The sequence below is a fragment of the Ursus arctos genome, chromosome X, assembly GCF_023065955.2.
Source record: "Ursus arctos isolate Adak ecotype North America chromosome X, UrsArc2.0, whole genome shotgun sequence".
Lineage (NCBI taxonomy): Eukaryota > Metazoa > Chordata > Mammalia > Carnivora > Ursidae > Ursus > Ursus arctos.
In genome coordinates, this window is record NC_079873.1 from 39024875 (window position 1) to 39051903 (window position 27029).

The 27029-nt window shown below is 46.6% G+C and overlaps 2 protein-coding genes across 3 annotated transcripts in view; one reads left to right on the forward strand and one right to left on the reverse strand.

Moving 5' to 3' along the window:
- Positions 1-16267, forward strand: part of CHST7 (carbohydrate sulfotransferase 7) — a 31341-nt gene extending 15074 nt beyond the window's left edge. Inside the window, exon 2 of the mRNA XM_026513491.4 lies at positions 10964-16267. The gene's annotated coding sequence lies outside the window, so the exon portion shown is untranslated. The remainder of the gene's footprint in view (positions 1-10963) is intronic.
- SLC9A7 (solute carrier family 9 member A7) overlaps positions 12274-27029 on the reverse strand; it is a 132532-nt gene continuing 117776 nt past the window's right edge. For both annotated transcript variants that reach the window (XM_057311071.1, XM_026513463.4), the window contains 2 exons: positions 21692-21797; positions 12274-17975 (listed from right to left, as the gene is read on the reverse strand). In XM_057311071.1, coding sequence (XP_057167054.1) covers positions 17724-17975; positions 21692-21797 — 358 coding nt within the window. In that variant the 3' untranslated portion in view covers positions 12274-17723. The remainder of the gene's footprint in view (positions 17976-21691; positions 21798-27029) is intronic.

Sequence of the window (27029 nt, forward strand, 5' to 3'; positions counted from 1 at the left end):
CTCCAAGTGCGATTGGAGGAGGGACGTGCGGTGGCCGCGCCAAGCTCGCAGCCGCCCCGGGGAGCCCCGGGGCCGGGTACCTGCCCCCACACGGGGCGAGGGAGGCCAGTGAGAGCGGCGGGGCGGCGCGGTCATCTGGTTGACGCTCCGGGTCTCCAAGTTGAAGGCCAGCAGGAAGTCCATTCTTCCTCCGCCCCCATCCCGGCCTCGAGGGTCGGCCGAAGTGTGATTAAAATGCGAAGAGTGTCTTCCGGAGTTCCTGCCCTGGAGCCGCAGCCGGGCCGAGCGCCCACCCGCGCCCTTTGATGGCAGCCCGCTGCATTTAGGGCCCCGCCGGGCGCTTACAGACCCGGGCGACTGGAGCAAAGGAGGTCCAATACACCCAGGTCTTCGGAATATGACTTTGACTATCTAAGTAAACGATCGTTTAGTTCAGTTTTGTTTTTTAAAGTGCAAGTGGATTTGTGAATTGAGTATGAAGAAAAGACTTCCCATTGCAGTGCCACATATTTTGCAAACAACCCTTTACATGTGCTTCACAAAGCAGTGACATACTGAAATCTCTAGAATTCTGTAGATTAATTGCACTAAGGCAGTTTTTTAAATTATCTGTTCTGTTATCATACAGGATAGGTCTTTTTATTTTTTTCTAAGATTTTTTTGTTATTAGAGAGAGAGAGAGAGAGAACACAAGCACAAGCAGGGGGAGGGACAGAGGGAGAGAGAGAAGCAGACTCCCTGCTGAGCAGGGAGGCCAGACAGAGGGCTTGATGCGAGGACCCTGGGGTCATGACCTGAGCTGAAGGCAGACGCTTAACCCACTGAGCCACCCAGGCCATCCTAGTCTTGACATTTTTAAAGATTCTCACTAGCGTGCAGGGTAAGCCTCCTTCCACGTCTTGGCTGTTATAAATAAGGATCCAATGAACACGGAGATGCGTATATCTTTTTGAGTTAGTATTTTCATTTTCCTTGGATAAACACCCAGAAATGGAATTGCTGGATCATATGGTAGTTCTCCTTTTAATTTTTGGAGGAACCTCCATACTGTTTTCCACAGTGGCTGCACCAGTTTGCGTTCCCACCAACAGGGCATGTCGTCAACATTGTCTCTACATTGTCGTCAACATTTATTATTTCTTGTCTTTTTGATACTAGGCATTCTGACAGTTGTGAAGTAGTATCTTATTGTGGCTCTGTTGCATTTTCCTGATGGTTGGTGATGTCGCACATCTCTTCTTTTTTTTAAAAGACTTATCCATTTGAGAGAGAGAGAGAGTGCACGCGCGCGCACGCTGGCGCTCGCAGGGGAGGGGCAGAGGGAGAGGGAGAGAAAGTCTTAATCCGACTGTGCGCCGCGTGCAGAGCCAGATGTGGGGCTTGATCTCAGGACCCATGAGATCACGACCGGAGCCGAAACCAAGAGTTGGAAGCTTAACCGACTGTGCCACCCGGGTGTCCACGAGCATCTTTCCATGTGTCTGTGGGCCGTCTTTATGTCTTCTTTGATAAATAGCATTCTTGACTAGAACAAATAATCCTAAAATCTGCGTGGAACCCGAAAAGACCCTGAGGAGCCAAAGCAGTCTTGAAAAAGAAGAGTAGACTGCAAAGCTGTAGTCATCAAAACAGCATGGCAGTGGTGCAGAAACAGACGCGTAGATCAAGAGAACAGAAGAGACAGCCCAGGAGAGGTCTTTAAATAATTTTGTCTTCAGAACATCCAGAAGGGTCTACACTCATTTCAGGTGCTGGAGGCAGTAGCAAACATTTTTATTTTCCCCAGATTCTGGGTAAATTGGGAATTGTTTTAACCAAGAAGTTTAGTAGCTTCAAATTTAATTCTTCATTGTCAAATGTCCCGCAGCTGAAAAAAAAGTAAAAGGAAAAGGGCAATGCTGGGTACTTGGTCACCGTAGCTGACTGATAAACCGAGTGTTTGGTTTGGAAATTTGCACACGAAGTTGAATACTTCATAGCTTCAAATGAATAGAGCCCCAAAGGATTACAAAGAGTGAGATCTGGAGTCAATTAAAATTTGGGGCTTAAGAATCTGGGGGGACATCACATTAAGAATTCATGGATATGTTTATGTTTTAAACACAACCCAGGGGGCGCCTGGGTGGCTCAGTCATTTGAGCATCCAACTTTTGATTTCCCGGCCCAGGTCACGATCTCAGGGCTGCGAGATCAAGCTGCTTCGGGCTCTGCACTCAGCAGGGAGTCTGCTTAAATTCTCTCTCTCTCTCTCCCTCTTCTGCCCCCCACACACACTTATGCTTGTACTCTCTCTCTCTCTCTCTCTCAAAAAAAATCCAAAAAAACACACAAAACCTACAACCCAAAATAATGGGAAAATGTTAGGAAATTAACTGAGAGGGTTTTTTAGGTTCTACTCGGGGGCTGTAGGCTCCATGGCGGTAGACGTCAGAACTGGAAGGTATCTGAGCATCCCTGCCCTGGTTCAGTGACGTTCAGGAACTATACGAGGACAGGAACCCATCTGCAGCGTGAAGAAGGAAGGGGCCCTGTCCGGTCACTGTTGGCACACTGTGGGCTGCCCAGGCTGGATTAGCAGGACTTCCGCACAGTTCTTCACGGACCCCTGAGAGGCAGTCACAGAGCTTTCAGAGCTCCTCTCCTCCCACCTCCTTCGGCCAGTGATTTGATAAAGAATTTGAACGTGAGTGAACAGCAGCTTTCAGGAAGATAAAATATATTCTTTAAAAGATTTTTAACACAAGGATTTAAAGAGTGCTTGGGGTCCAGAGGTCGGGCTGGTACCATCTCCATAAACAGGACATTTGTCAGGACATGGGATCTGACCAGGCAACATTTAGCACTTGGCGAGTCACTGACAGAAAATCGCTCTGAGTTACCGCCACGTTGTTGCTGGGTCTTTAAAATAACCCAAATGGAGAGCCGAACACGTTGCACAGAGAACGCCCAGGAGTGCAATTGCTAGATCATATGGTAAATGTCTGTTTAGTTTTTCTAATAAACTACCCCACTGTTTTTGAGAGCAGCTGTACCATTTGATGTTCCCACCAGCCGTGTATGAGAGATCAGATTTCTGTGCAGCCTCACCAGCATTTGGTATTGTCGCTGTGTTGTATTTCAGCTGTTCTATTAGGTATGTAGAGGTATGTCCTTGTAGTTTCCATTTGCATTTTCCCAATGGCTACTGATACTGAACATGTTTTTGTGTGCCTGTTCGCCATTCCCTGTCTCCTTCTGGTGAAATGATGGTTCAGGTGTTTTGCCCATTTCCTAATTGGACTGTTCATTTTTTACTCTTGAGTTTTGAGAGTTATTTATATATTATACATAAAAGCCCTTTGGTAGCTCTGTGGTTGCAAATAGTTTCTCTCAGTCTGTATCTTGTGTTTTCATCCTCTTTTAATGTATTGAATGTATTGTATTTATTTATTTAATTTTATTTATTTATTTGACAGAGAGACAGCCAGCGAGAGAGGGAACACAAGCAGGGGGAGTGGGAGAGGAAGAAGCAGGCTCCCAGTGGAGCAAGGAGCCCGATGCGCAGCTCCATCCCAGGACCCTGGGATTACGCCCTGGGCCAAAGGCAGATGCTTAAGGACTGAGCCACCCAGGCACCCCGAGTGTTTTCATCCTCTTAACAAGATCTTTTGCAAACCAAAAGTTTGTAAACTATGATGAGGTCCAACTTAGCAATTATTTTTTCCTTTCGTGGATTGTGCCTTTTCTGCTGTGTCTAAGATCTCTTTGCCTAGCCCTAGGGTCCCGAAGATTATCTCCTATGTTTTTTGATAAACATTTTGTATTTTTGTCTTTCCTTATAAATTTTAGGACGAACTTATCCCTATCTACATTTAATTCTATGATTCATTTTGTGTTAGTTTTTGTTTGAAGTGTGAGGTTTAGGTAAAGGGTTGGTTTTTGCCTGTGGATGTCTGACTGCTCCAGCTTCATTTACTGAAAAGATTATCATTCCTCCAATAGACTGCTTTTCCATTTTTTGTCAAAAATCAGTTAGCCATACACCTAGGTAGGTCTATTTCCGGGCTTTTACTGCTCCATTGATCTATGAGTCTGTCTTTCCACCAATACCACACCGTTCCGATTAATGTAGTTATATGTAACTTAACACCGAATAGAATGATTATTCCAACTTTATTCTTTTCCAGAAAGGTTTTAGCTATTCTGGTTTCTTTGCCTTACCATGTAAATTTTAGAATAAGCTTGTCCATATCTACAAAAAGCATTGATGGAATTTGATAGGAATTTTCTAAAATTTCTATATAGATCAATTTGGGGGGAAATTGACATCTTTTACTATTGAGGCCTCCAATACATGGACATGGTTATGTGTCTCTATTGATTAAGATCTTGTTTGATTTCTTTTATTGGTATTTTGTAGTTTTTAGCATACAAGTCCTTTCTTTGTTTTGTTAGATTTATATCTAAGTTTTTCATTTGTTTTGACTGATTGTAAATAGTATGAGTTTTAAAATTTGGTTTTAAAATGTTTATTTCTGATATATATAAATCAAATAGATATTTAATATTGATCTTGCATCCAGCAAACTTGCTGAATTCACTTGTTAGTCATGTGTGTGTGTTCCCTGGGATTTTCTATGTATATAATCATATCACCTGCAAATAGGGACAGTTTTATTTCTTCCTTTCTAGTAACTATGGCTTTTATTCTTTTCTTGCCTTATTTCATTGGCTAGGACTTCTAGTATTGTGTTGAATAAAAATGGCAAGTGCAGAGGTCTTTGCCTTGTTCCTGATCTTAGTGGGGAAGGCATTCAGTCTTTCATCATAAAGAATGAGGTTAGATGTAGGTTTACGTAAAATTTTTAAAAATCAAGTTAAGGCAGTTTCCTTCTATTCCTAGTTTGCTGAGAATTTCTATCATGAGCAGATGTTAAATGCCTTTAATGAATGAAAGTGCCTTTTCTGCATCAATTGATGCAATTGTGTGATTTTTCTTAATTAGCTTGTTAACATGGTGGATTACATGACTGATTATTGAAACTGAACCAGCCTTGCATCCTGGAATAAACCCCACTCAGTCATGGTATATAAATTTTTTCACATATTGTTGAATTTGATTTACTAATACTTTGTTGAGGATTTTTGCATCTAAGTTCATGAGAGATACTGTTTTCTTTTCTTTTTCTTTCTTTTTTTTTTTGGTATTTGTGTAGTTTTGGTATCAGGTAATATTGGCCTCATAATTTTGTGGAAGAGATTGTATAGAATTAGTGTTAATTCTACTTTAAATATTTGGTAGAATTCTCCATTGAAATTATATGGGCCTGGAGATTTCTCCTTTGGGAGTCTTTTAATGACAAAATCAATTTTTAATAGCTATATAACTCCAAATTGTCTACTTCATATCGGATGAATTATGGTAGTTTGTGCTTTTTGAGGAATTGGTCCATTTCATCTAAGTTGTCAAATTTATGTATATAGAATTATTCTTAGTGTTTTTTATCCTCTTAATGTCTTTGAGTTCTGCAGTGTGATTCCCTGTTTCGTTGCTGATATTAGTAATGTGTGTCTTCTCTTTTTTTGTTTTTAGCCTTGGTAGAGATTTATCCAACTCTTAATCTTTTTAAAGACCCAGCTTTTTGTTTCAGTGATTTTTCTCTGTTGTTTTTCTGTTTTCAATTTTACTGATTTCTGCTCTTGTTTCCCTCTGATTTGTGTTTCTCTTCTTCTGGTTTCTGAAGGTGGGTGTTTAGATTATTGATTGGAGACCTTACATCATTTGTAGTGTAAGCATCTAATATGATAAATTTCCCTCTCAACACTGCTTTGGTTGTGTCTCACAAATTTTGATATGTTGCATATTCATTTTAATTCAATATATTTTTGCTCAATATTCCATGGATTATTTGGAATTGTGTGTGTTCTTTAACTTCCAAGGATCTGGAGAATTTCCTGCTATCTTTCTGATATAGATTCTTAGTCTGATTCCATCATTAGCAAAAACACTCTCTCTGTATTGTTATTTCAATTCTTCAAAATCTGTTCAGGTTTGTTTTATGAACCAGGATATGGCCTGTGTTGTGAATGTTCCATGCATGCTTAAAAAAATGTGTTTCAGGGCCACCTGGGTGGCTCAGTCAGTTAAGCGTCTACCTTCAACTCAGGTCATGATCTTGGGGTCCTGGGATCGAGCCCCATATCAGGCTAATGCTCAGCAAGGAGCCTGCTTCTCCCTCTGCCCCACCCCTGCTCATGTTCTCTCTCTCTCTCAAATAAATAAATAAAATCTTTAAAAAAAAAGAATGTGTTTCTATTGTTATTAGGTTGAGTGTTGTATAAATGTCAGTTCAGTCTTGTTTGGTTGATGGTATTATTTAGTTCCTTCTATCATTGTTAATTTTTTGTCTAGTAATTCTGTCAATTGTTGAGAGAGAGGTCTTGAAGCTTCCAAGTATAAATGTAGACGGGTCTACTTCTCCTTTCTGTTCCTTCAGGTTTGCTTCTAAAATCTGAAGCTCTGGTGTTTGCTGCATATGTACATATTTTGGATTGCTCTGTCTTATTGGTGGGTTGAACCTTGTACCATTATGTACTGTCCGTTGTTGTCCCTGGTAATTTCCTTTGCTCCAAAGTTTATTTTATCTGATATCAATATAACCACTCTTCTTTTTTCTGATTATTTTTTTAGAGAGAGTGTAAGGGTTTGGGCGGGGGAGAGGGAGAGGTAGATCAAGAATCCTAAGCAGGCTCCACACCCAGCACAAAGCCTGATGCAGGGCTCAATCTCACCACCCTGAGATCATGACCTGAGCCGAAATCAAGAGTCGGATGCTCAACTGAGTGAGCCACCCAGGTGTCCCTTTTTTCCTGGTTTTTTTTTAATCGAGATGTAATTCACATACCACAGAGTTCACCCTTTAAAGTGTTTGATTCCATGGCTTTCAGTACATTCAGAAAGTTGTGCATAGATCACCACTAATTCCTGTTTTTCTGATTATTATTTAAAAAATGGAAAAACCCAAATGCAATTTTCATTCAATAAATATCTATTGGTTCTTACGCAGTTTTGTTGCAGAAAGTGAAGCCTCTGATTTTAGAATGATGATAGCAGTTTATCAACCAAGTAATCTGTTTTCACACAGTTTCAATAATTGTAGCAATTTCTTCAAACTGCCTGCAGAAATTCTGAAATCGTCATTTCAGAGGACTTGTTCTTTACTTGGCCTGAATGATCTGCCACTTTTATTTTTTTAAAGATTTTATTTATTTATTTGAGAGAGAAAGAGAGAGTACGAGCAGGGTGAGGGGCAGAGGGAGAAGCAGACTCCCCGCTGAGCAGGGAGCCCAATGTGGGGCTTGATCCCAGGCCTCTGGGATCATGAACTGAGCCGAAGGCAGATTCTTAACTGACTGAGTCACTCTGGTGCCCCTATCTGCCACTTTTAGCATCACTGCAACATATGGACACTCAGTGATTTGCAACTGTCTGAGCTTACAGCCATACCCAGTTTCAACTGAAAACCTATAAGCTGGTTGGTGACCTCAGACTTAGCATATGGCAGCAGCTCACTGGACCCCTTCATGGCAAGTGTCCAGGGCTCATACCACCAACTTCTCTTTCAATTAATGTTTATATGGCATATCCTTTTCATCCTTTTACTTTCAACCCACCTATATCGTATTTGAAGTGAATTTCTTGTAGACAGCATATTGCTGGGTCATGTTTTAAAGCCATTCTGCTGGTCTCTTTTTGTATATTTGTGAATTTAGACCCTTTATATTTAATGTGATTACTGATATTATAGGGCTTAAATTTGCCATTTTAAAAAAATATTTATTTATTTGACAGAGAGAGAGAGCCAGCGAGAGAGGGAACACAAGCAGGGCGAGCGGGAGAGGAAGAAGCAGGCTCCCAGCGAGGGAGCCTGATGCGGGGCTCGATCCCAGAACGCTGGGATCACGCCCTGAGCTGAAGGCAGACGCTTAACGACTGAGCCACCCAGGCGCCCCTAAATTTGCCGTTTTTAAAACTTGATTTCTGTTTGTTCCCTCTGCTTATTGTTCCCATTTCCCTGTTCGTGTTTTCCTGCAACTTACATGAACACTTTTAAGAATTTCATTTTATCTGCAGCGTTTTAAAGTATTTTTCTTTGTATGCTTATTTTAGAGCTTTCTTTAGATCATACACATGCAACTAGTTACAATTTACTAGTCTCAGCATTTCACTACCTCAAATGGAAGTACACAAACTTCGTGTCCATTTAGGTTCCTTTATCCTGTCCCCTTTATAATTCTCCAGTATTTTTTTCTATAAATGTTAAGAACTGCGTCACACAGTGTTATTATTTTTGCCTCAACTATCAAACATAATTCTTTAAACTCAAGAGAATAGTCTGTTAAATTTACTCCTATTTTCTGTTGTTCTTTCTTCATTTGTGATGCTTCATTTCCTTCTTTTATCATTTCCTTTCTGTTGGAAGAACTTCCTATAGTGGTTCTTTTACAGCAGTTCTCTTCGCAACACATTCTCTTAGTTTTCCTTCTTCTGAGAATGTCTTTATTTCCCCCTCATTCCTGAAGGATATTCTCATGGAATATAAAACTCCACATAGACAGTGATTTTCTTTCAGCACTTGCGAAGTATTGTGCCACTTCCTCTGACCTCCATGTTTTCAGATACGAAATCCACGGACATTCAAATCATTGTTTCCGTAAGGCATGCATCAGTTCTCTCTAGTTGCTCTCAAGATTTTTTTGTCTTCCCTGAAGTTGGATTACGCTGTATGTTGGTGTAGATTTCTTTGTGTTTTTCTTTGGGGTTCACTCAACACCTTGAATCTGTAGGTTTATGTCTTTTGGCAAATTTGGGAAATTAAGTACTTTTTTTAGCTTCCATCTCTTGTCCTTCTCTTTCTGGAACTCTGATGAAATGAATAGGTCATTTATTGTAGTACTACAGGTCCCTGAGGCTCTGTTCATCCTTCTTTCACTCTGTTTTCTCTCTGCTATTTATATGAGCCTATTTCTATAGCTCTCTTTTCAGATTCACTAATTCTTTACTCTGTCATCTCTATTCTGCTATTGAGTCCATCCAGTGAGGTTTTAAAATTCTGGTTACTGTACTTTACAGTTCAAAATTTCCATTTAGTTCATATATGTATATATTTTCTTTGCCAAGAATTTCTGTTTTTTAATTTGTTTCAAATGTGTTCCTAATAGCTAAGTGAAGCATATTGCTCAGAGTGGCTTAAAATCCTTCTTGGATAATTTCAGAATCTTTGTTGTTTCAGTGTTGGCATCTGTCACTTATCCTTTCTCATTCAAGTCGAAATTTCCCTGGTTATTGGTTTGACAAGTGATTTTCTAATGGTGTCCCGAATATTTGGGATACATTTGAATCTCTGAATTTTTATTTAGATCTTCTCTTTTAGCAGGCCTCCACCCACACTGCTGGTGGAGAAAGGGGTGCATCCCCCCGCCCCAGGTTACTGCCAGGAGGGGGTGGTACTCTAGAAGTCCTGGCTTCCCGCTAGGCCTCTGCTGACAGGAGAGGGGATTTTGTGTGTGTGGTGCTTGGTTTCTGGCTTCTAGGCTGACCGTTCCCCTGTCCTTTGGCTTAGAGATAACGGGCTTTTCTGGGGGCTTTTTGGTCTGTGACTGTTTGCATTTCTGGCCTGCTGGCATCTTCGGTGTCTCTTCCAGGATATGGGGGAAGCAGAAAGAAAACCAAGGGAACTCACAGCTCTATTGCCCCCTCCTTTCCCAAGGTCCATAGTCAGTCCACCTTCTTTTCCCCACCCTTCAGAGTCTTCTCTTTGTCACATGTATCATGTTTGGGGACTTTAGTTACACTTTGTGGAAGGAATAAGGGGAAATGCCGTTACTCCATCTTCTCTGGAACCAGAGTTAGCCCTTCTGGAAACTGGTTTTTATTAAATTACATTATACTGGACTCTGACCTGGCGGCTCTTTCTTGATGTAAATAACCTGCACTAACAATACTAACGGGTCATAGAAAGGCCTCAGAGCATTTATGAAATGAGCTGTTTAACGTGAATCTTCATTGCCCGCTTCTCACCATCTTTTTTTTTTTTTAAGATTTTATTTATTCGACAGAGATAAAGACAGCCAGCGAGAGAGGGAACACAAGCAGGGGGAGTGGGAGAGGAAGAAGCAGGCTCACAGCAGAAGAGCCTGATGTGGGGCTCGATCCCATAACGCCGGGATCACGCCCTGAGCCGAAGGCAGACGCTTAACCGCTTTGCCACCCAGGTGCCCCCCGCTTCTCACCATCTTGAAAATGCTTCTTTCCCAGACTCTGCATCACTAGTCCTCTTGAGCTGATGGGCAGTGTCACCACATTAGAAAAGAACGGCCCGCTCGGCACGTGGCCGGCAAGAGAGGAAGGCGCAGCAGAGAGCCAGCAGCGGGTGGCAGGTGCCGAGTCCGCCCACCTCTGCCGCTCCGTACAGCACGTGTGTTAACGAAAGAGGAACACAGTTCAGGTGCCCCAAAGGGCGAGAGCTGGCCTTGTCCCTTACATGCAGCGTCCGCTCTACGGAGCTGCCCGTCGTCGTCGGCGTGATTTATTTGGCACGTGTGAGCCAGCGCACGAGCGAAGGAGGGATGCTTACGCGGCCCCCCACTCTACCCAGCAGGTCTCAGAATGTTCTGTTCTCCTTACCGGGTGCCCCCCCCCCCGCCAGCCCCAGCAGCAGTTGCCGAAAGCGCGGTCATCGTTTTCCTGTCTTTATCCTCACCAGATCCCTCTTGGGTCACATTTTCTCCGGGCCTGTCCTCACAGCAGAACTGATAGTTGTGCGGTTTGGTGCAGATTTCCAGCCCCGGAGGACGCAGCTTAGGGAAGGAAGATTAGAGGCTCCATCTCGGAGAGGCCTTCGGTCGGCAGACTGCAACAGGCTTTCTGTCTCGGGAGTTCTGTGTTCGGAAGTTCAAACGTCCCTTGTTCCTTCCCTTCCAGGTCAGTCAGCGCGAACCGGGGCCGCCAGCGTGTCGCCCCAGCCCGGGAGGAGCCACACGGTGGAGGCGGTCTCGCACGCTGGCCGGGACCGGGACGTGGCTCGGGGCCAGCTGCTGGGGCGCTCCGCAGAGCAGGAACAGCGCGAGCTGTGACAGGACGACCGGCGCACTGGCTGAAACGACGTTTGCAGTAAGGAGGTGACAGTAGCGTGTGGATAACGACGGCCAGACAACAGGAAGAGCCTTCGTCCCCAGCCTGAACCTGCCTCTGCTGGAGCCGTGTCAGCCGGAGGTTCTCAGAACCAAGGAAGAGACGCGATCTGGTACCATTTCCCAGCAGCAGCAGGTGTCTGGACAAAACATCAATGTGAATAAGGGCCAAGTGCAGTCCTGTGTATCTTGATTAAATTCCTTAATAGTAAATAAAAGGTCTGAGTGCTACTGGTTGAAACCTGACTCGGCCAGCTCTTTCGCAAAGAGCTCCCCCTACACCTGCCCCTAAACCAATTTTTAAGAAGTAATTTCTCTCCCGGGGGTGGGAGAACCCAAATGAGCTGACACACGTTTTTGCTTTCAAGTTCTTCTGTCTGGTGTTTTTGTGATCATACTATTAAATGACTCCAGAGGCGATGCTAGTGACAAGATTTGTTTGGTTTTGCTAGGATGCAGGTTTTTGATGAAGTTCAGTTGCGTGGTTCGGGGAAAAGCTCGTCTACCTACAAAGGAACATGAAGACTATCAAGGAAACTACTGAGTTCAAGAATCTTAGCAATTACCCAACACTCAAAGTCTGTTCCCGACCGTCGTAGGCCAGAAGTCACAACACAGACCAGATTTAAAGCGTTTCTCTTAATCCCGAGGCACATGTAAATAATCCCAGAAGTCTGCTGCTGTGATTTTTAGGCCCTGTTTTCAAACTCAAGTTTTTCAAGCACCTAAATCAGCAGTTGTCAAGCTCCTTTGCTGTAGAAAGTCAGATAGGAAATGGTCCAGGCTTTACACGAAAACCGCTGCTCGGTCCCGTCACGATGACTCAGCACTGCGTGAAAGCTGTCACAGACATTATGCCAATGAAGGAGCCTAGTGTATTCCAATAAAACTTTATTTACAAAAATAAGTGGTGGGCCGGGTTTGGTCCGGAGGGGCTGGCTAGCCTTAATTTGTCAATCCCCGGTCTTGGGTAGCTGGAGAGGAATAGCTTCCACCCAGCACAGAACCTCCCAGTGAGGGAAAGGAACAGACTTGAGGAAAGGATCACACTGCATTCCTTTACTAACAGACGATACTTTTAAAATGCAAAAGAAGATTAGCTCAGCCAGTTAATCTTTTTATTTTGAGTTTTGTAAAAAAAAAAAAAAAAAAAAAGCTTTGAGAAAAATGTGTTAAATATCAGTCAACGGCAGGAAAACATGTAGCTAGCTTTACAATATCAATCTAAACATATACACAAAGGCAAACGTTAAGTAAAATGCTCGGGAAAGGTAGCACTTTGGGGGCGTAACTGCAGTTTTCCTTAGTGCACACAAAGGTTGCTGATAACTCCAAGTCTTCACTTTTTCACAGTTCAACATACTTTTTTATTTCATAGAACATGTTTATTTATGTAACATACTATACTGTTAATTTTATAAAACCACCGGTTTGCTACTGATGAATGGAAATAGAAGACAAAATTCTCCCCGATTACATTGTGTAAGCTCTCTATAAAAAGTTCCGCAGAAGGTCATTTATCATCCCTTGTTAAATTCATCCTATCCTATTTTTAAAAATTGCTTTTCACCTATTAAATGAATCTTGGTGGCCTTCCCATTTAATCATCTTATGGGACAGAGTGAAACTTCCTAAGTGAGAAGGACCAGATGTCGTTTATGTAAAAAATCAAAAGACAACCTGGGAGAATGTGGTCCTGCTCTGAAGTCGTGCTTTGAACACGTGATTTCGGCAGTAAATTCCAAATCCACAGACATAACACCCCCACACCCGGAAATCACTCCTCGGCTTCCCCGAAGCCCACAGCTGGAACCGTGGCGACAGAAGGCCACCCCCAAATGTCCAAGCCGTGGGACAGTCACCCAGTAGCCCTGGGGCCTTCCCTGCTTGCAGTGCTTTCGACAGCACATGTAGAGTTCTTCGTGCTGCCTACAAGCCTCCTTCAGTCTGAGTCCCTCCCACATCCACAGGCCCCAGAAGTTTCCACTGATCCTGACATGTGGCAATTCCGTGAAGCCTTTTTAAAAGGCGGCCTCTCTCAGGGACTCTCCTGTGCGTTTCAGGGCTTTTCAAAACGTGGCCAGACAGGCAGACCTTCCTTCTCAACTTCTCCCAGGCTCATGTGGCAGACAACTGGCTGCCCGTGTGTTCCGTGTGGGCGCTGCTCCTACCCTGCTTACAAAAATAAAACTAACATCAAAAACTTTGGTTTTGCTCTTGACGAGTTCTGCTCGCACTGGGTGACAAGACACGTTTGCTAGTTTAAAAAAAAAAAAAAGCCCTACTTATGAAAATGGAAACGGGAAAAAAGGGCTGATTTCTAGGTCTGGTTTTGAAAAGATTGTCAAAGAGCCTACTTGCTTTTCCTAGTTAAGAGACCAGCATCACTTTCTGGAGTGTTCCTCTGCATATTGTCCTTACTGGGTTTTAGAAAGGCAGAAGGTCTCTTCAGGTACCAGAGTGAAAGCAGCGTTCGGATGGGTCGTTTCCGACTCTTGGCCACTAGAATCTTCACCTTAACCGTAGCCGACTGTGGCATCTGGCACTTGGAGAAAGGCCAGCACGAGAGATCAGAACGCAGTGGTGCCACTCGAACGCATGTGACACCCCCCCCCCCACGAACTCATCCACACAGCAGCGAGAGGCCCGCACGAAACTCGTCAAGTTCCCCATTTCCGAAGAGTAAGAAGTCGCATACTTATTGAATCAGCAAGCTGACTTTCCAGAAGCCCTCGTTCCCGCCGACATCTCACGGCAGATGGGAAAGGCCGCTTCGTGATACACGTCTTCGCGCTCACAACGGGCACCCAGCTAGGGGCCCAAGAGGAGGCGTCTCCCCTCTGCGGAGTTGCTCGGCGGCCCTGCCTGCCACCGGTCCCCCCTCAGGGCATCAGTGGTGTTTCTACGTTTAGAAATTGTTCTGTTCATATTAAGGTGTCTGACACGGCGGGACATTAACTTCCCCTGTGGACAAAGAGAAGGAGAGAGAACTGGGGGCAGGGGGTGGGGAATGTGTGTGTCATGAGACGGCCCTCTATTTTGGAAGGAAGTCACCCTCGAGTGAAATGCTAGTGGACAGCCGAGAGAACGTTTTTCAGGTTTTCTAAAGAGCCCTCCTTTGTCCACTGAACCACAGAGGACATTTTCCGGTCTAGAGAGCACAGCCTGAAAGCTCCTTGCTTCCGCCTGATGAAACATGTGATGGCGCAGTGCGGGTTTGGGGCCGCAAGGCATCGGGGCCGGATGGGCCCCCCGGGAGCGCCCTGGATGGGCAGGGGCCATGGACTCGCCTACGCCCTCTTCCCGTATTTGCAGCCTCGTTTCCAGCGCAGATTGCCTTCTCCAGGAGACCAAGATCAGGTGTCCTTGCAGTCCCCAAAGAGAGTATGAAAAGGCACGGCTGGAGTCTGCGCGGCCCCTCTGCCCTACCCAGAAGTCGGCCAGCACCACGGCCTGTGACCAATGCGAGGTCACAAGCCCCCCCCCCCCGCCCCCGCTCTGGGCATTAAATGGGCCCACGCCCCTCCTGAGGAGTCCAGCAGGGATTCGGGCCTGGGGACAAGCTAAGTGTGACAAGGTAGAAAGCTGACTGGACTGCAAGGGGGACTCCGCTTAATCCCAGGTTGTACTGAAAAGACCGCTTCTCCAAAGCCTTCGCACTGGAGAGTCAGCTACTCAGTTAAGACCAAACCCTTTTCTTTCCACGAAAGGGGGCAAAGAGGACAGGTTTTTAATCACCCCCCCCCCCCACCTACCCAGTCCATCCACTCAAGTCACCCGTCTCTCCCTTTCCTGCACTACGGTGTTCAAACGTGATGTTTTCAGTTGTACTTCACGGAGTATGTTCTGGAACATCCCCCCCCCTCCCCGGAGCCAGCATGTGTGTGAGAGGCTAAATTGGATGCACTCAGCAGTTTCAATCTGATTTAGGCCCGACTGGCAGCAGATGGTTGGCCTTGAGTTAGAAGGTCTGGGGGCTTCATGGCATCTAGTTTTCCCCTCTCGGCACAGGCATAAAGCGTCTAGAGGTGGAAGCATTTCGACGAACAGACTCATTTGCCGGGACCCCTGGTAAGGTCGGGATTATTCTCCACATCTTGCAAACAAAAATTAGGACCATAGGTCAGTGACTTACTCTGATCCATTGACTAAAAAATCCAACCAAATCACTACAACCCCAGCAAAATTCTGATCTTGGCAAATCTCCATTTACTTAAATTGAAGTAGGTCCGAATAAAACGTTTGCAGTCAGGACTACAGGACCCTTTTGGGGAAAACACAACAATCTAGAGACTGATTTAGGACTAGGCTGGAGAACTCTGATTATGTTTCCTCCTTATGAGGGTAATTTCTTATTAATTTGCTGAAAGCATCCTGGAAAACCAAAATGACAACGCAGCCTTGACTTGAATGAGGACAGCGTGGCTCCTACGAGGTTGGCTCTTTTCAAGACCCCTCCCAGGGCTTTTCTGTTAGCTTCTTCCCTCCGGGATGAAATACGTAAGCAACAGGAGAGAGAAGCAAGGCTTTATAAAGACCCAGCTGAAGAGCTGACCAGCCTCTCTCTCCACCTCTGCAAATAGCACACACACACAGAAGCCTCGCCTTTCGAGTTTCTGCGCATGGCTGGTCGTTAGGGAGAGAAGGCTACTGAATAAACTTCGTGCTGGTTCTGGGCCCCTATGCCGAGCCTGGCAGCCGCTCTCTGCACTCTGCCCCCACGACATAATGACCTCCCGCCCTGAGGCTCTCTAAAAAAGCTGTTTTTCTGACTCTGGCTCAGAGGTTTTGTGAAGTCCTTCACTAGCCTAGGTAATTCAGAGCCTTATGGGGTGAGATAGGGGGTTCAGCTCGTTTGTTAAGCTTACAAAGCCCAGGGATGCCCATGATAAAATCAAAATGGACTTTAGGGTACAGAAAAAGGAAAGAGGGGAATAAAAGTCATTTAATTATATCAAACCATATGCAATGGTTCCATATCGGCAATTTCCTACGGCTCAACTTAAACATTTTTGCCTCTTTTGCATGAATTAGCAATTCAAAAAGCAAAGTGTAATGTCTTATCTAAATATCAACCATTAAAAAGGTCAGTTAAGAAGATTAAATGGCTGGTTTCATTATGCGTGTACTCGACTGGGCCACTATTTTGTCTGCCACAAGAAGAAAAGTGCCCACATTTTATGAAGGTTTTTTTTTTTTTTTAAGAGATTGGGTTTTCAAATATACCACAGAGACACAGGGAGAATCTCAAACTTGGTTTCCAAGAGCTCTCTCAGTATTTTACCTACCACAGGTGTGGGCAGGTAGAACAGCTCGCCCACGGAGAACCCAAACTACAAACCTAACTTTCAAACCGTGCTCACACACTAAGCTGGTACGAGCCTCCCCACCTACCGAGAAAACGGCCCTTCGCTACACAGCATCGGTGTTAAGACATCTGGATTCTTAATCTCATAGCAGGCGGAACCTTCCACTGGATTGAACAATGCTCAATGTTCCATTGGCTTGCCTCTCATTCCTCACCCGGCCGCTGAAATCTCATGCATTTAGCAGCTCAGAGTTGGGACTTCTACTCAGTCTTTAGGACAGTAATCTTGTGTTTTGTGTTTTGCGGTTAATTTTCTTCGCAGTGTAGTTTTTTTCCCCCTCTGAAGACTAGCCTATTACCTCCTAGGCTCCTTGCTGCTCTCTAATCCCCAGATAGAAGGATCCCACAAATTCTGGTGTTATTCCTAAACCCCACAGTAGATATCTCAGTGGTAGCCCTGAAGAACTGACTGCTTTTCGTCCTCAGTCTCTCAACAGTTTCTCCCATCAGATTAATTTAAAAAACCCAACAGTATAACACGATTTTGCCTTTGGTTTTAAACATTTCAGTAGCTACTTCTTTCTGGAGATTCCAGAGAAGGAATTCTGATTCCTTCCCCATGTTGAAATGTTCATGGATGGAGTTCCGACCTTCAGTCTACAGGAAACCCAGGTAGCGCCAAGAGTCCGGAAGCCTGACGTGGGATCGCCATCCCGCAGCCCTTGGTGCTAGGGCCTCCGCTCAGATTGCTTCCTCCTGAGTTCTGTCCCGCTGACCACTGGCTTCCCATCATCTTTGGAGGTCCAATCTCAGCTGCCTTCCTTCTGGATCATTCTAGCCTGCTCTGCCCCCACCCTGTGTTATTCCTGCAGCCGGCTAGGCTTGCCCAGCTGCGTACGGACGTGGAGCCTCTGCCAGGAGGCCCCCCACGCCTGCCACACCGTGCTCGGACGCCGCAGGTGAATGAGTTAGACCGCTGAAGCATGCTATTTGTTGGCTTGTGTGACTACTATGTGAAAAAGTGGGAATAGGTCTGCATTTGTCTTGACTGAGAGACACTTAAGCCCCACCATCTGCATCTTGGGTGAAATTTTAAATGTTAAGAGAGCTTCAGACCTCAGTAAAACAGAAGCATTAGTTCGACTCAGTCAGTGCCCCGTCTCAGACAACCCTGGGGCTTGCAGCCGTCCTCACCACACCGGCGGCCGCCCCATCGCCGCAGGCTGGCGGGGGGGGGGGGGAGTCACGCGTTATCCTCCAGGGGGAACACTAGGCGCGTGCCCCGGCTTGACACCGGCTGGTCTCCTATTCCCAGGGCTCGGTCCAGCACCTCCTCCGAGCTGCTCTTGGTTCTCCGACTGCCTTCGAGGCTCGTGGAGGCCGTGTGGGAGCCTGAGGAGCCGTTCGCAGTCACTGTGCTGTCCCCGTAGGTCAAGGTGAGTTCGCCCTCGGTCAGGATGAAATCGGAGTCTTCCTCTCTCAGCGGCTCTTGGTTCTGAAAAGGGCAACGAGCGACAACAACCAATGGGAGACTGATCTCCTCTGGGGTTGGAGCCAACCCCAACCTCAACCGCGCCTCTGAGAACTGGGGCTCGAGAAACTTGCCGGCCTTGAGCCTCTGGCCTGGATACTGGATGCCGGCTGTCGAACTGCTCGCCCAGGTAAGGCACCGTTGTCCGAACCAGGGCTTCGAAGCCCAGGAAGCAGCTCTGATTTTAAATGCCTGACAGCTCGGGCTTAGCGACAAAAGGGAAGAAAGGGAGGCCAGCCCGGGCCTTCAGCTTCCCAACCCTCAAAGGAAGGAGGGGGAAGGTCGCGGGGCAAACGTGCCAAGAGGTTTCGGGTCCCTCTCTTCTCCGGGCAGGTCTTGTGAGTGGGCCTCCCGCCCCACCCAAACCGCCCTAAGCCCACCTGGTTTGCATCCGAACTACTCTGTGTCCTAGTCGGCAGCCGAGGGACGGGGCCAGAGCAGAGTGAGGACCTCCTTCCTGAACCCACAGAAGAACCCCCGACGGGAAGCCCTCCGAGAGGGAAGGTGTGTTTTCCTGACCGTGTATTTCGGGCCTGCCAGGGAGGTCGCGGGGGCCCTCATCGGACCCTTCCCCCTCCCTGCCTGTGAAGGACACTCTTGGCCCCGGGAGACGACCTGAGCTAGGGGAACCTGGGGAATTCGCCGCAGGCCGTCCGGCTGGTAGGACGCAGGGGTGGGATTTCGGCCCACGGGGAGGATGTGAACACTCACGGGGTCAGGAGGAGCAGGCCGGCAGCTCAGGCTAAGCCCCTCCGGGCGGAGCACACAGGGCCGGCGGGGCGCGAGCCGAGCGGCGGCCGTGGGGCAGCTCAGGAGGCCGCGCGGGGTCAGACACGACCCTTCACCCTTTAATGGGGTGCACCAGCAAAACGAGGGGCGCTCCGCTCCCCTGCTGCCCCCACTGCACATCTGTCAGACACAAACAGCCAACTCGGTTCCAGAATGCTCCGGCTAAACTGCTCTTGCTCTCCAATTTCCCATCTGCTCTTCAGAGTGCATTTGAAGCCCTGCATCGTCTACGCGGACACGGAACCCCCCTCCCCGACAGCCCCCTGCCCAAGGCCACGGGCAGATTCTGCCCGGCATGCCTGCCCCCCCCCCCCAGGTGAGAAACCAGCAGAGCACGGTGACCCTCTTCCTGGCGCCCTTCCTGGAGGCGCTTAGCCACAGCGGGTACTAGAGGAGCGCCTGTCAATGCTCCAGCCTGGGGGCCGCGTGGGTCTGCTGCCCTCCTTCTCCTGTCCCAGCCTGTCTGTGCGCGCTCACTGGTGACAAGCTTAAGCCTGCTTTCTGCATTGCTCTCTGTGATGTCGGCTTCTCCACGCTCCACAGCGTGACTCTACTTAAAGCAATGCTCCGGCTTTTTCGACAGGCAAGCACGCAACTCGGCTTGCTGGTGGCCTCCGATCCTTGCTGGAACAAGGCAGGGTGCAAATGTGCAACTGAGCAAGAATTCTCTGCTCAGGCAGACCGTAATTCTAAAACTCACTCCAAACTCCCCAAATTCCTCCCTGCCATCAGTGTTTAGAAAGTCCTGAGGCTCCATCTGTCCCGCAATAGTTTTCCTAACAACAAATGAGATCATGTTCCCTGTTTTAGCACGTTCCCTTTCTCCCACGCATGCGAGCACTAAGTAATGTTTTCCTTCATCTCTGTCAAAATACCGCAGCCAGGGCTCTTAGCTCCCCCACTTTCAGGGGGACACTCTCCTGGCACGCATTTTACTCTTTCGAGGACAGAGGGGAATGTGAAGCAACTGTTCGGAGGGAAATGCTGCAAATGTAGCCTCGCCCCCTCCAGCAGCCCAGCCGAGGTACCACCCCCCGACCCCAGCCCCTGAGTGGCCCGTGCTGACCCCTGGCAGTGGGAAGCAGGGCTCAAATTCACGGACAGGAGAAAGCAAGATTGGAAACATTACGAAACTCACAAGCCTGGACAAATCGTACCCGAAACAAGGACATCGTAAAACCCAGTGGACAGGGATTTCCAAATCAGAGCTTAATGAACGTGATATGCAGATGATGAAACCGATCCGCTTCCTCGAATTCTAGATGACACGAGCAACAAAGGTTTGTTAAGCTGGAGGCTTGTATATTATGCAACCAGCTGTCCACTGAAGGCTGCGTGAAAATGCCGTCGAATTACCCTGCAAACACGTGTGTTGCAGGAATGTGCCTGTTTTAGATAACCCGAGGTCACTTTCAGGAATGGAAGACCCCTGTTTTCTAGGTGGGTATCCAACCTGAGCGGTTTAGAGTTAGTCCAAATAGTGAATAAGGAACATCTTCAACATCGCCCAACTAACCTAAAAGTACAAACACCCTCTAGATGACGGGTGAGGACCACAGTGTGTCAAACAGCCACGTGAGAACAGCCCAGCCTGAGACCATCATGGGGCTCAAAACCCCGCAGGGGGCCCCTCCGCTCTCTCACCTTTGGCTTCCTCAATTACTTTTTCAAAGACTCTATAGTCCCACTCTTCTTAACAATAGCGAGCCTCACTGTCTGCAGCTGAGACCCTGGTCAGGACCCCAGCCCAAAGCAATAGGGGCAGCATGGAGGGATTCTTGCTTCTCGACCAAGTCGCCCCATCTCTGATAAAGCTGTTCGTGAGCACACCAGACCACTGCTCCCCTCCGCCCCAGCGCCCCCCGCCCAGCTATGCCCCCTGCCCCTCTCTACCACCTAAATGCCAACAATCGTTCGCAAGCCCGCTGCCCCGCCCCGTTAGACTGACCCAGTCAGGGGTCTTCTCTCTCGGACCTGGGCTTTGCATTCTGCTTTCTCCACGCTAATGAAGTCAACTGCAGGTTATTTATGAATTCTCTGAAACCTGCATGAGGGTCTCAGCTCTGCCCCGTTACTAATCCTGGGACCTTGGCACTTTCTTCCTCCAAAATCCTGTAGTAACTACTTATTTACCGTATGGCCAAGAGAATAAACTTGGCCTTGTGAGCTGTAAAGCTCTACGCAAATTTAAGGAGTTCTTCTCTCCTAGGGTATAATGGTCGTGTTCGTGACCAGATGATTAGAGTGGCCGAGGAGAGAGCAAGAAGGGCCTTTCCCCTCTCCTCCGGTCCTTCGATGTGGGTAGCTGCTCGGTCTCTGCACCCCTCTGCCCAGCAACCCACATGAGGAGCTCACGAGTCAGCCCCAAAGCTCAGATGCCCACCAGTGTGGATATTCTTTTCACACTGTGCTAAGTCTGAATCTGAAAGCGGAAAGGACCTAACCACATCAGTGTAAATAACACATTTACAAAAAGAGTCCTCACATTTGCTAAACACTTAGCGCTTCACGGTGTTTTTCTGTACCTTTGCCTTTAATCTCACCGCCAGTCTGTACAACTAGGCCCGCTTTACAGATGAGAAAACCAAGGCACAGAACACTCAAATGGCCTCAGGGCTTGGATCTGAATCTAGTTGCTCTGATTCCAAATCCGGTGTTCTCTCTACCATACGCCGGCTGTGGACGTGACAGGGCCCCACAGCCCAGGAACACGGTTTCTCTCTTACTGTGCAGAACAGCTCAACAGATGTAGGTTGGCCATTTCTAATCGTCTTATTTAGGGAAGCAAAACCAGTGGATTTGGAGGCTTGCGGGCAACAGGTTTCCTCTTCCTAGGGAACACACGTCTGGGCGCAGTGAGCAGGAAAACACCCCTCACGTGCCGTACTTACGTCGTACACCTGGGGACTGGTGAGACACCGAGCAAGCAGGCCACACCAGGCTGGGAGCGTGGTGGTTAACGGGGGGCCGCTGTGTGTGAGGATGGGCTTCAAGTAACTTTAAAAAGAGAATGAAGGAAAAAACGTCTGCAAAGAAAACACACACCCAACAAAACATGTTTAGAAATCCCCAAGAGAAAGTCATCCGGCCTTCTACCCACAAAAGGCCTCTTTCCCCCCCATTTTACTAGCATGATACAGAAAACCCTTGGGGTCTGCAACAGTCTGAATCAAAGATTAAACCATCCTGCCAGCCTTCAGTGTTCACTGTCAACTCTCAGGTTGGCGGTTTCCGCTTTTAAGGCAAAAAGAATATTGGCTTAATTAGAGCAGAAGGCCCCTTCCTCATTATGTTGAATGAGGATTTTGGTTTCCATCAGCATTCCAGCTTGGGACCCACAGCCAGCTCACACTTTGGCAACAGGAGACAGCGTATTGGCTTCTCAACCTCGACACTGCTGACATGGGGTGCCAGGTCATTCTTTGTTGTAGGGGACTGTCCTGCCCTGTAGGGACAGTCTACCCACTAGATGCCAGGAGCACCCCTGACCCCTCTCCCAGGCGTGACAACAAAAATGTCTCTAGACAGGGCGCCTGGGTGGCTCAGTTGGTGAAGCGTCTGCCTTCGGCTCAGGTCATGATTCTGGAGTCCCAGGATTGAGTCCCACGTCGGGCTCCCTGCTCAGCGGGGAGTCTGCTTCTCCCTTTGACCCTTTCCCCTCTCATGCTCTCTCTCTCTCTCAAATAAATGAATAAAATCTTCATAAAACGTCTCTAGACATTGCCAAATGTCCCCTGAGAAGCAAAGCTGCCCTCGGTGGAGACCACCACTCTAACGTGAAGTTCAACTGCTCGGAGAGCTCAGGATTTGTTTGTCTGGGGGTATCTGTGCCGTCAAATGCATGAGCGTGTGTGAGAAGCACCGCGAAGCACGCGTCATGATATGACCGCGCCCGGACGTCTGGTACCCCCAGCCCCAGCAACATGGCAAGGGTGGGGACTCACCCGGCCACCTCCGCGGTGGGAACGGCCGAGAGAATTTAAAGGAGGGTGAGAAAGCACCCTAGTCACCTGTAGCCCAGAGGAGGACGGCTCTGAGCACCATCAGTATTTGCAGCAGCACAAGAGAAAAAAGGCTTCTCTGGGAGGACACGGAAGGAAGACCCTGGGGTAGCCTTCTCGTAGGGAATGACTCCACAAAGGACGAGGTGTGGGCTCTGCTGAGCCTCTTTACGAGACCGAGCAAGCCCCCTCTGACCGTTGTCCTCCAGCCGCATTTCTGGGAATGGCCCCTACTGGCCCACCGGCTGCTTTGAGTGCAGCTGCGAAGCGGACAGCCCGGCTGCACTTGCATAAGGACCGATGCAGAGGCACGTGGGCACCCCAGGCTACCTTTCCGTGTCCTGCCCCGGGTAGTTCAAAGCCAAGTTCTCACATCCCCGAATACAAAAGGCCCTCTAACGACTTCTTTAAAAGCGGAAAAAAAAAAAAAAACCTATTTACATACAGATTTTTAAATATGCAAATTCTTGAAGGGCAAAAAGGAAATATCAAGTCTCTGTCCTACCCAGTTGTTCTGGTAATTACCATTACAACTTCACAGAGACTTCTTTTTTAAACTGAGATATAACTGACATGCAATATTATTGTAGTTTCAGGTGTACAACATTGTGATTTAGCCTTTGTATCTACTGCAAGACGATCACCTCAGCACATGCAGTTGCCATCTGTCACCATACAAAATTAATAGAATATTATTGACTGTATTCCCCACACTGTACATTGCATTCCCATGACTTATTTATTTTATAACTGGAAGTTTGTACTTCTTTTTTTTTTAAGATTTTATTTATTTATTTGAGAGAGAGAGAGAGAGTGCAAGCACACAAGCAGGGGGAGGGGCAGAGGGAGAGGGAGAAGCAGGCTCCCCACTGCGCCGGGAGCCTGATGCGGGGCTCGATCCCAGGACCCTCGGAGCATGGCCTGAGCCAAAGACAGACACTTAACTGAGCCACCCAGGCGCCCCAAGAAGTTTGTACTTCTTGATCCCCTTCACCCATTTCACTCCACTAACCTCCTTCCCCTCTGGTGGCCACCAATCTGTTGTCTGTATCTATGAATCTGGATTTTGTTTGTTTTGGTTTTCAGACTCCACATATAAGTGAAATCAGTGCAGCCTTTGTTTTTCTCTGATTTGTTTCACTTAGCACGATGGCTTCAAGAGCCATCCATGTTGTCGCAAATGGCACGATTTCATTCTTTTTTACGGCTGAATAGTATTCCACCGTGTGTGTGTGTGTGTGTGTGTGTGTGTGTGTGTGTGTGTGCGCGCGCACACACCGCTAAAATACATTTTTTCTATTTCTTGATTTATAAACTTTAGTCGGGGGCTTTAAACTCCCTCCTATGAAGCATGGTACATTTAATTCATTTATACTCCTGCATCTGCTTTTCAAGATTTTCCTAATTTTGATTACAATTCATTTTATATTGCACATATATAACATTCGTATTCTATTTTATAACTGGTAGGTAAATCTTCTATACTTTGTCTATGGATTGAGTCTAAATGTTAAAAGCCACTAAATAGCATTTCTAATAATATTATTATATGAGTATTATTCACTGTAACCAAGCAAAGTGGTTAGAACGCTATTTTTTTTTTTAAAGTAGTCTCCACGCTCAGCATGGAGCCCAATGCGGGGCTTGAACCCATGACCCTGAGATCAACACCTGAGCTGAGATCAAGACTCAGACACTAGGGGCACCTGAATGGCTCAGCTGGTTAAGCACCCAACTCTTGATCTCAGCTCAGGTCTTGATCTCAGGGTTGTGAGTTCAGGCCCCGTGGTGGGTGTGGAGCCTACTTAAAAAAAAAGAGTCAGAAACTTCACCAACTGAGCCACCCAGGTGGTTAGAACACTATTAAAGGACATGTAAAGCAGTGTCATTTAAACTTTGTTAGTGAGAAGAGAACATTTGAGTGTCTTGTGAAATACAAGATCTTCTTTTAATTTCATTTTGATCTTGTTCACTTCTCGGTTATAAAAAAATTACTACTTCTTCAATGTTGTCCCCTTAGTTGGGTCTGATTTTGGTTTTATTTGATCTTTATGTTGGTGGTGGTTTTTTCCCCCTTCTTAGAGAGTCTGCACAGTGCTAAACTTTCTCCACTCTTGCATGTCTGAAAGCCACCCTCTTTTTTTTCCCCACTCAGCTTGCGTGTAGAATTCCAGGCTCAGACTTTTTCTTTTCATCCTAGAACTCTGACAATGCTTATTCTAACATTCAGTTTTGCTACTGCCACCTCTGATTCTTTCTCTTTAAAGGCCACCAGTCTTTCTCTTTGGAAGCCTCGACGAGTCCTGCTTTTCCTCCCTAGTTATGGAATGCTCCAGTGTATCTATTCATGCTACTCATACCAGGTGGGCTCTCCCGCTCTGAAGACGAGAATCTTCCCTTAGCCAACGGATTTTTTTTCTTCCGTTATTTCTTTGGTTCTTCTTTTCCTCCATAGTCTCTATCTTCTTTTAGATTCTGTTAAAGGACTCTGGACCACCTGGCTCTGGCCTCTACATCTTGAAACTCTTCTCTCGCTCATCTCTGACTTTGCACTTGAATTCTTACAGATTCTTTTTTCCCTCAGCTTCATCTTCCAGATCAACAGTTCATGGTCTCCACCATGTAATTAAACTATCCATTACATTTTGGGGTTCATTTCAGAAAGTTTATGTTTAATTTCCAAGAGTTTCTTCTTGTTTGGTTGCTCCTTTTTCTAATAACCTATTCTTACATTGTGACTGGAAAAGCCTTTCAACTCTAAGGCTCTTATTAGAAAAATTAAAAAATAAATATTTGGTGGGGCACGTGGCTGGCTCAGTTGGTAGAGCATACAACTGATCTCGGGGTCATGAGTCAGAGCCCCGTGCTGGGTTTACTTAAAAAAAAAAAATATATATATATATATATATATGAAAAAATATATATGTGTATATATATATGTACATATATAGGACATACATGTACATATGTAGGAATTCATTATGTTGGCACACCCCTCATGTCTTTACTCAGTTTCTCAGTTCGTCAAGCAGGTGGGGAATCTGACCATGCCAAAGTTGGGTGGGGGGGAGTTACTCTAGGGAGAAAAATCTTTGGTGGCCTCAAGATCTGTTTGTTTCTCTATCAAGCCCTCCCCAGGTAGTATCTCTACTTTCTTTAGAAAGCTATGGCTTGAAGAGAAAATTAACAGCTCCAGGTTGATCTGCGGACACAGGAAGTGCCTGTTGCAGCTGTTACTAACAACATTCTTTCATAAATCACCTAGACAGGGGTGCCTGCGTGGCTCAGTCGGTGAAGTGGCTGCCTTCGGCTCAGGTCATGATCCCAGGGTCCCGGGATCGAGCCCTGCGTCAGGGTCCCTGCTCAGCGGGGAGTCTGCTTCTCCCTCTACCCTTCCCCCCTGCTCATGATCTCTCTCACTCTCTCCCTCTCTCTCTCAGATAAATAAATAAAATCTTTAAAAAAAATCATCGAGACAAACTGGCTCAAGACTCACTTTGGTCTTGGGCTATAGTTTTCTCTGCTACAATTCCCTCTATCTTCGGTCTGGCGAGTAGTCCAAAATCTCTCTTCTGTGGTTCCAAGGAGCCCCGGGAACAACAAGGGAGCTGTGTGTGCGCTGAGCTGTGTGTGGTCTTACCCTGGAAGCCCGTCTAGTCCATCTTCAGGCCGGTTCCGTGAAGGAGGTACCACACTTGCTCTTGCTGGCTTGTGGAGATCATTCCCAACCAGAGGAACCCTCTTTTGATGCAGCCAAAGCCCACATTTTCTTGTCTGATTATTCATGGAGGTCTAGAAGGATCCATGGGCACCTTCCGCATCTACTTCTTCCGATGCTTTGTGCCTGCTTCTGTTCTTAGTTTCTCCCTCCAAACTAAACAAGTAGAAATCCTAGTCACTACAATAGACATTCAGAGACTTTGGAGATCACTCTTGTTGCTCTTCAAAGAATCAATTTCTTCCTCCCTCAGCTTCGTTGACGTACGACTGACAAAAAAACTGCATGTATGAAGGAGTAGGAGATGTTTAGATATGTGAGCACCGTGAAATGATTCCCACAATCAAGCTGATTAACATATCCATCACTTCACATCGTTACCATTTTTCTGTGTGTGTGGTGCAAAGACTTAAGATCTACCCCCTTAGAAAACTTCTAGTAGGCAATACAGATTATTAACTACAGTTGCCATATTTTACATTACGTTTCCAGAACTGATTCATCTTATAA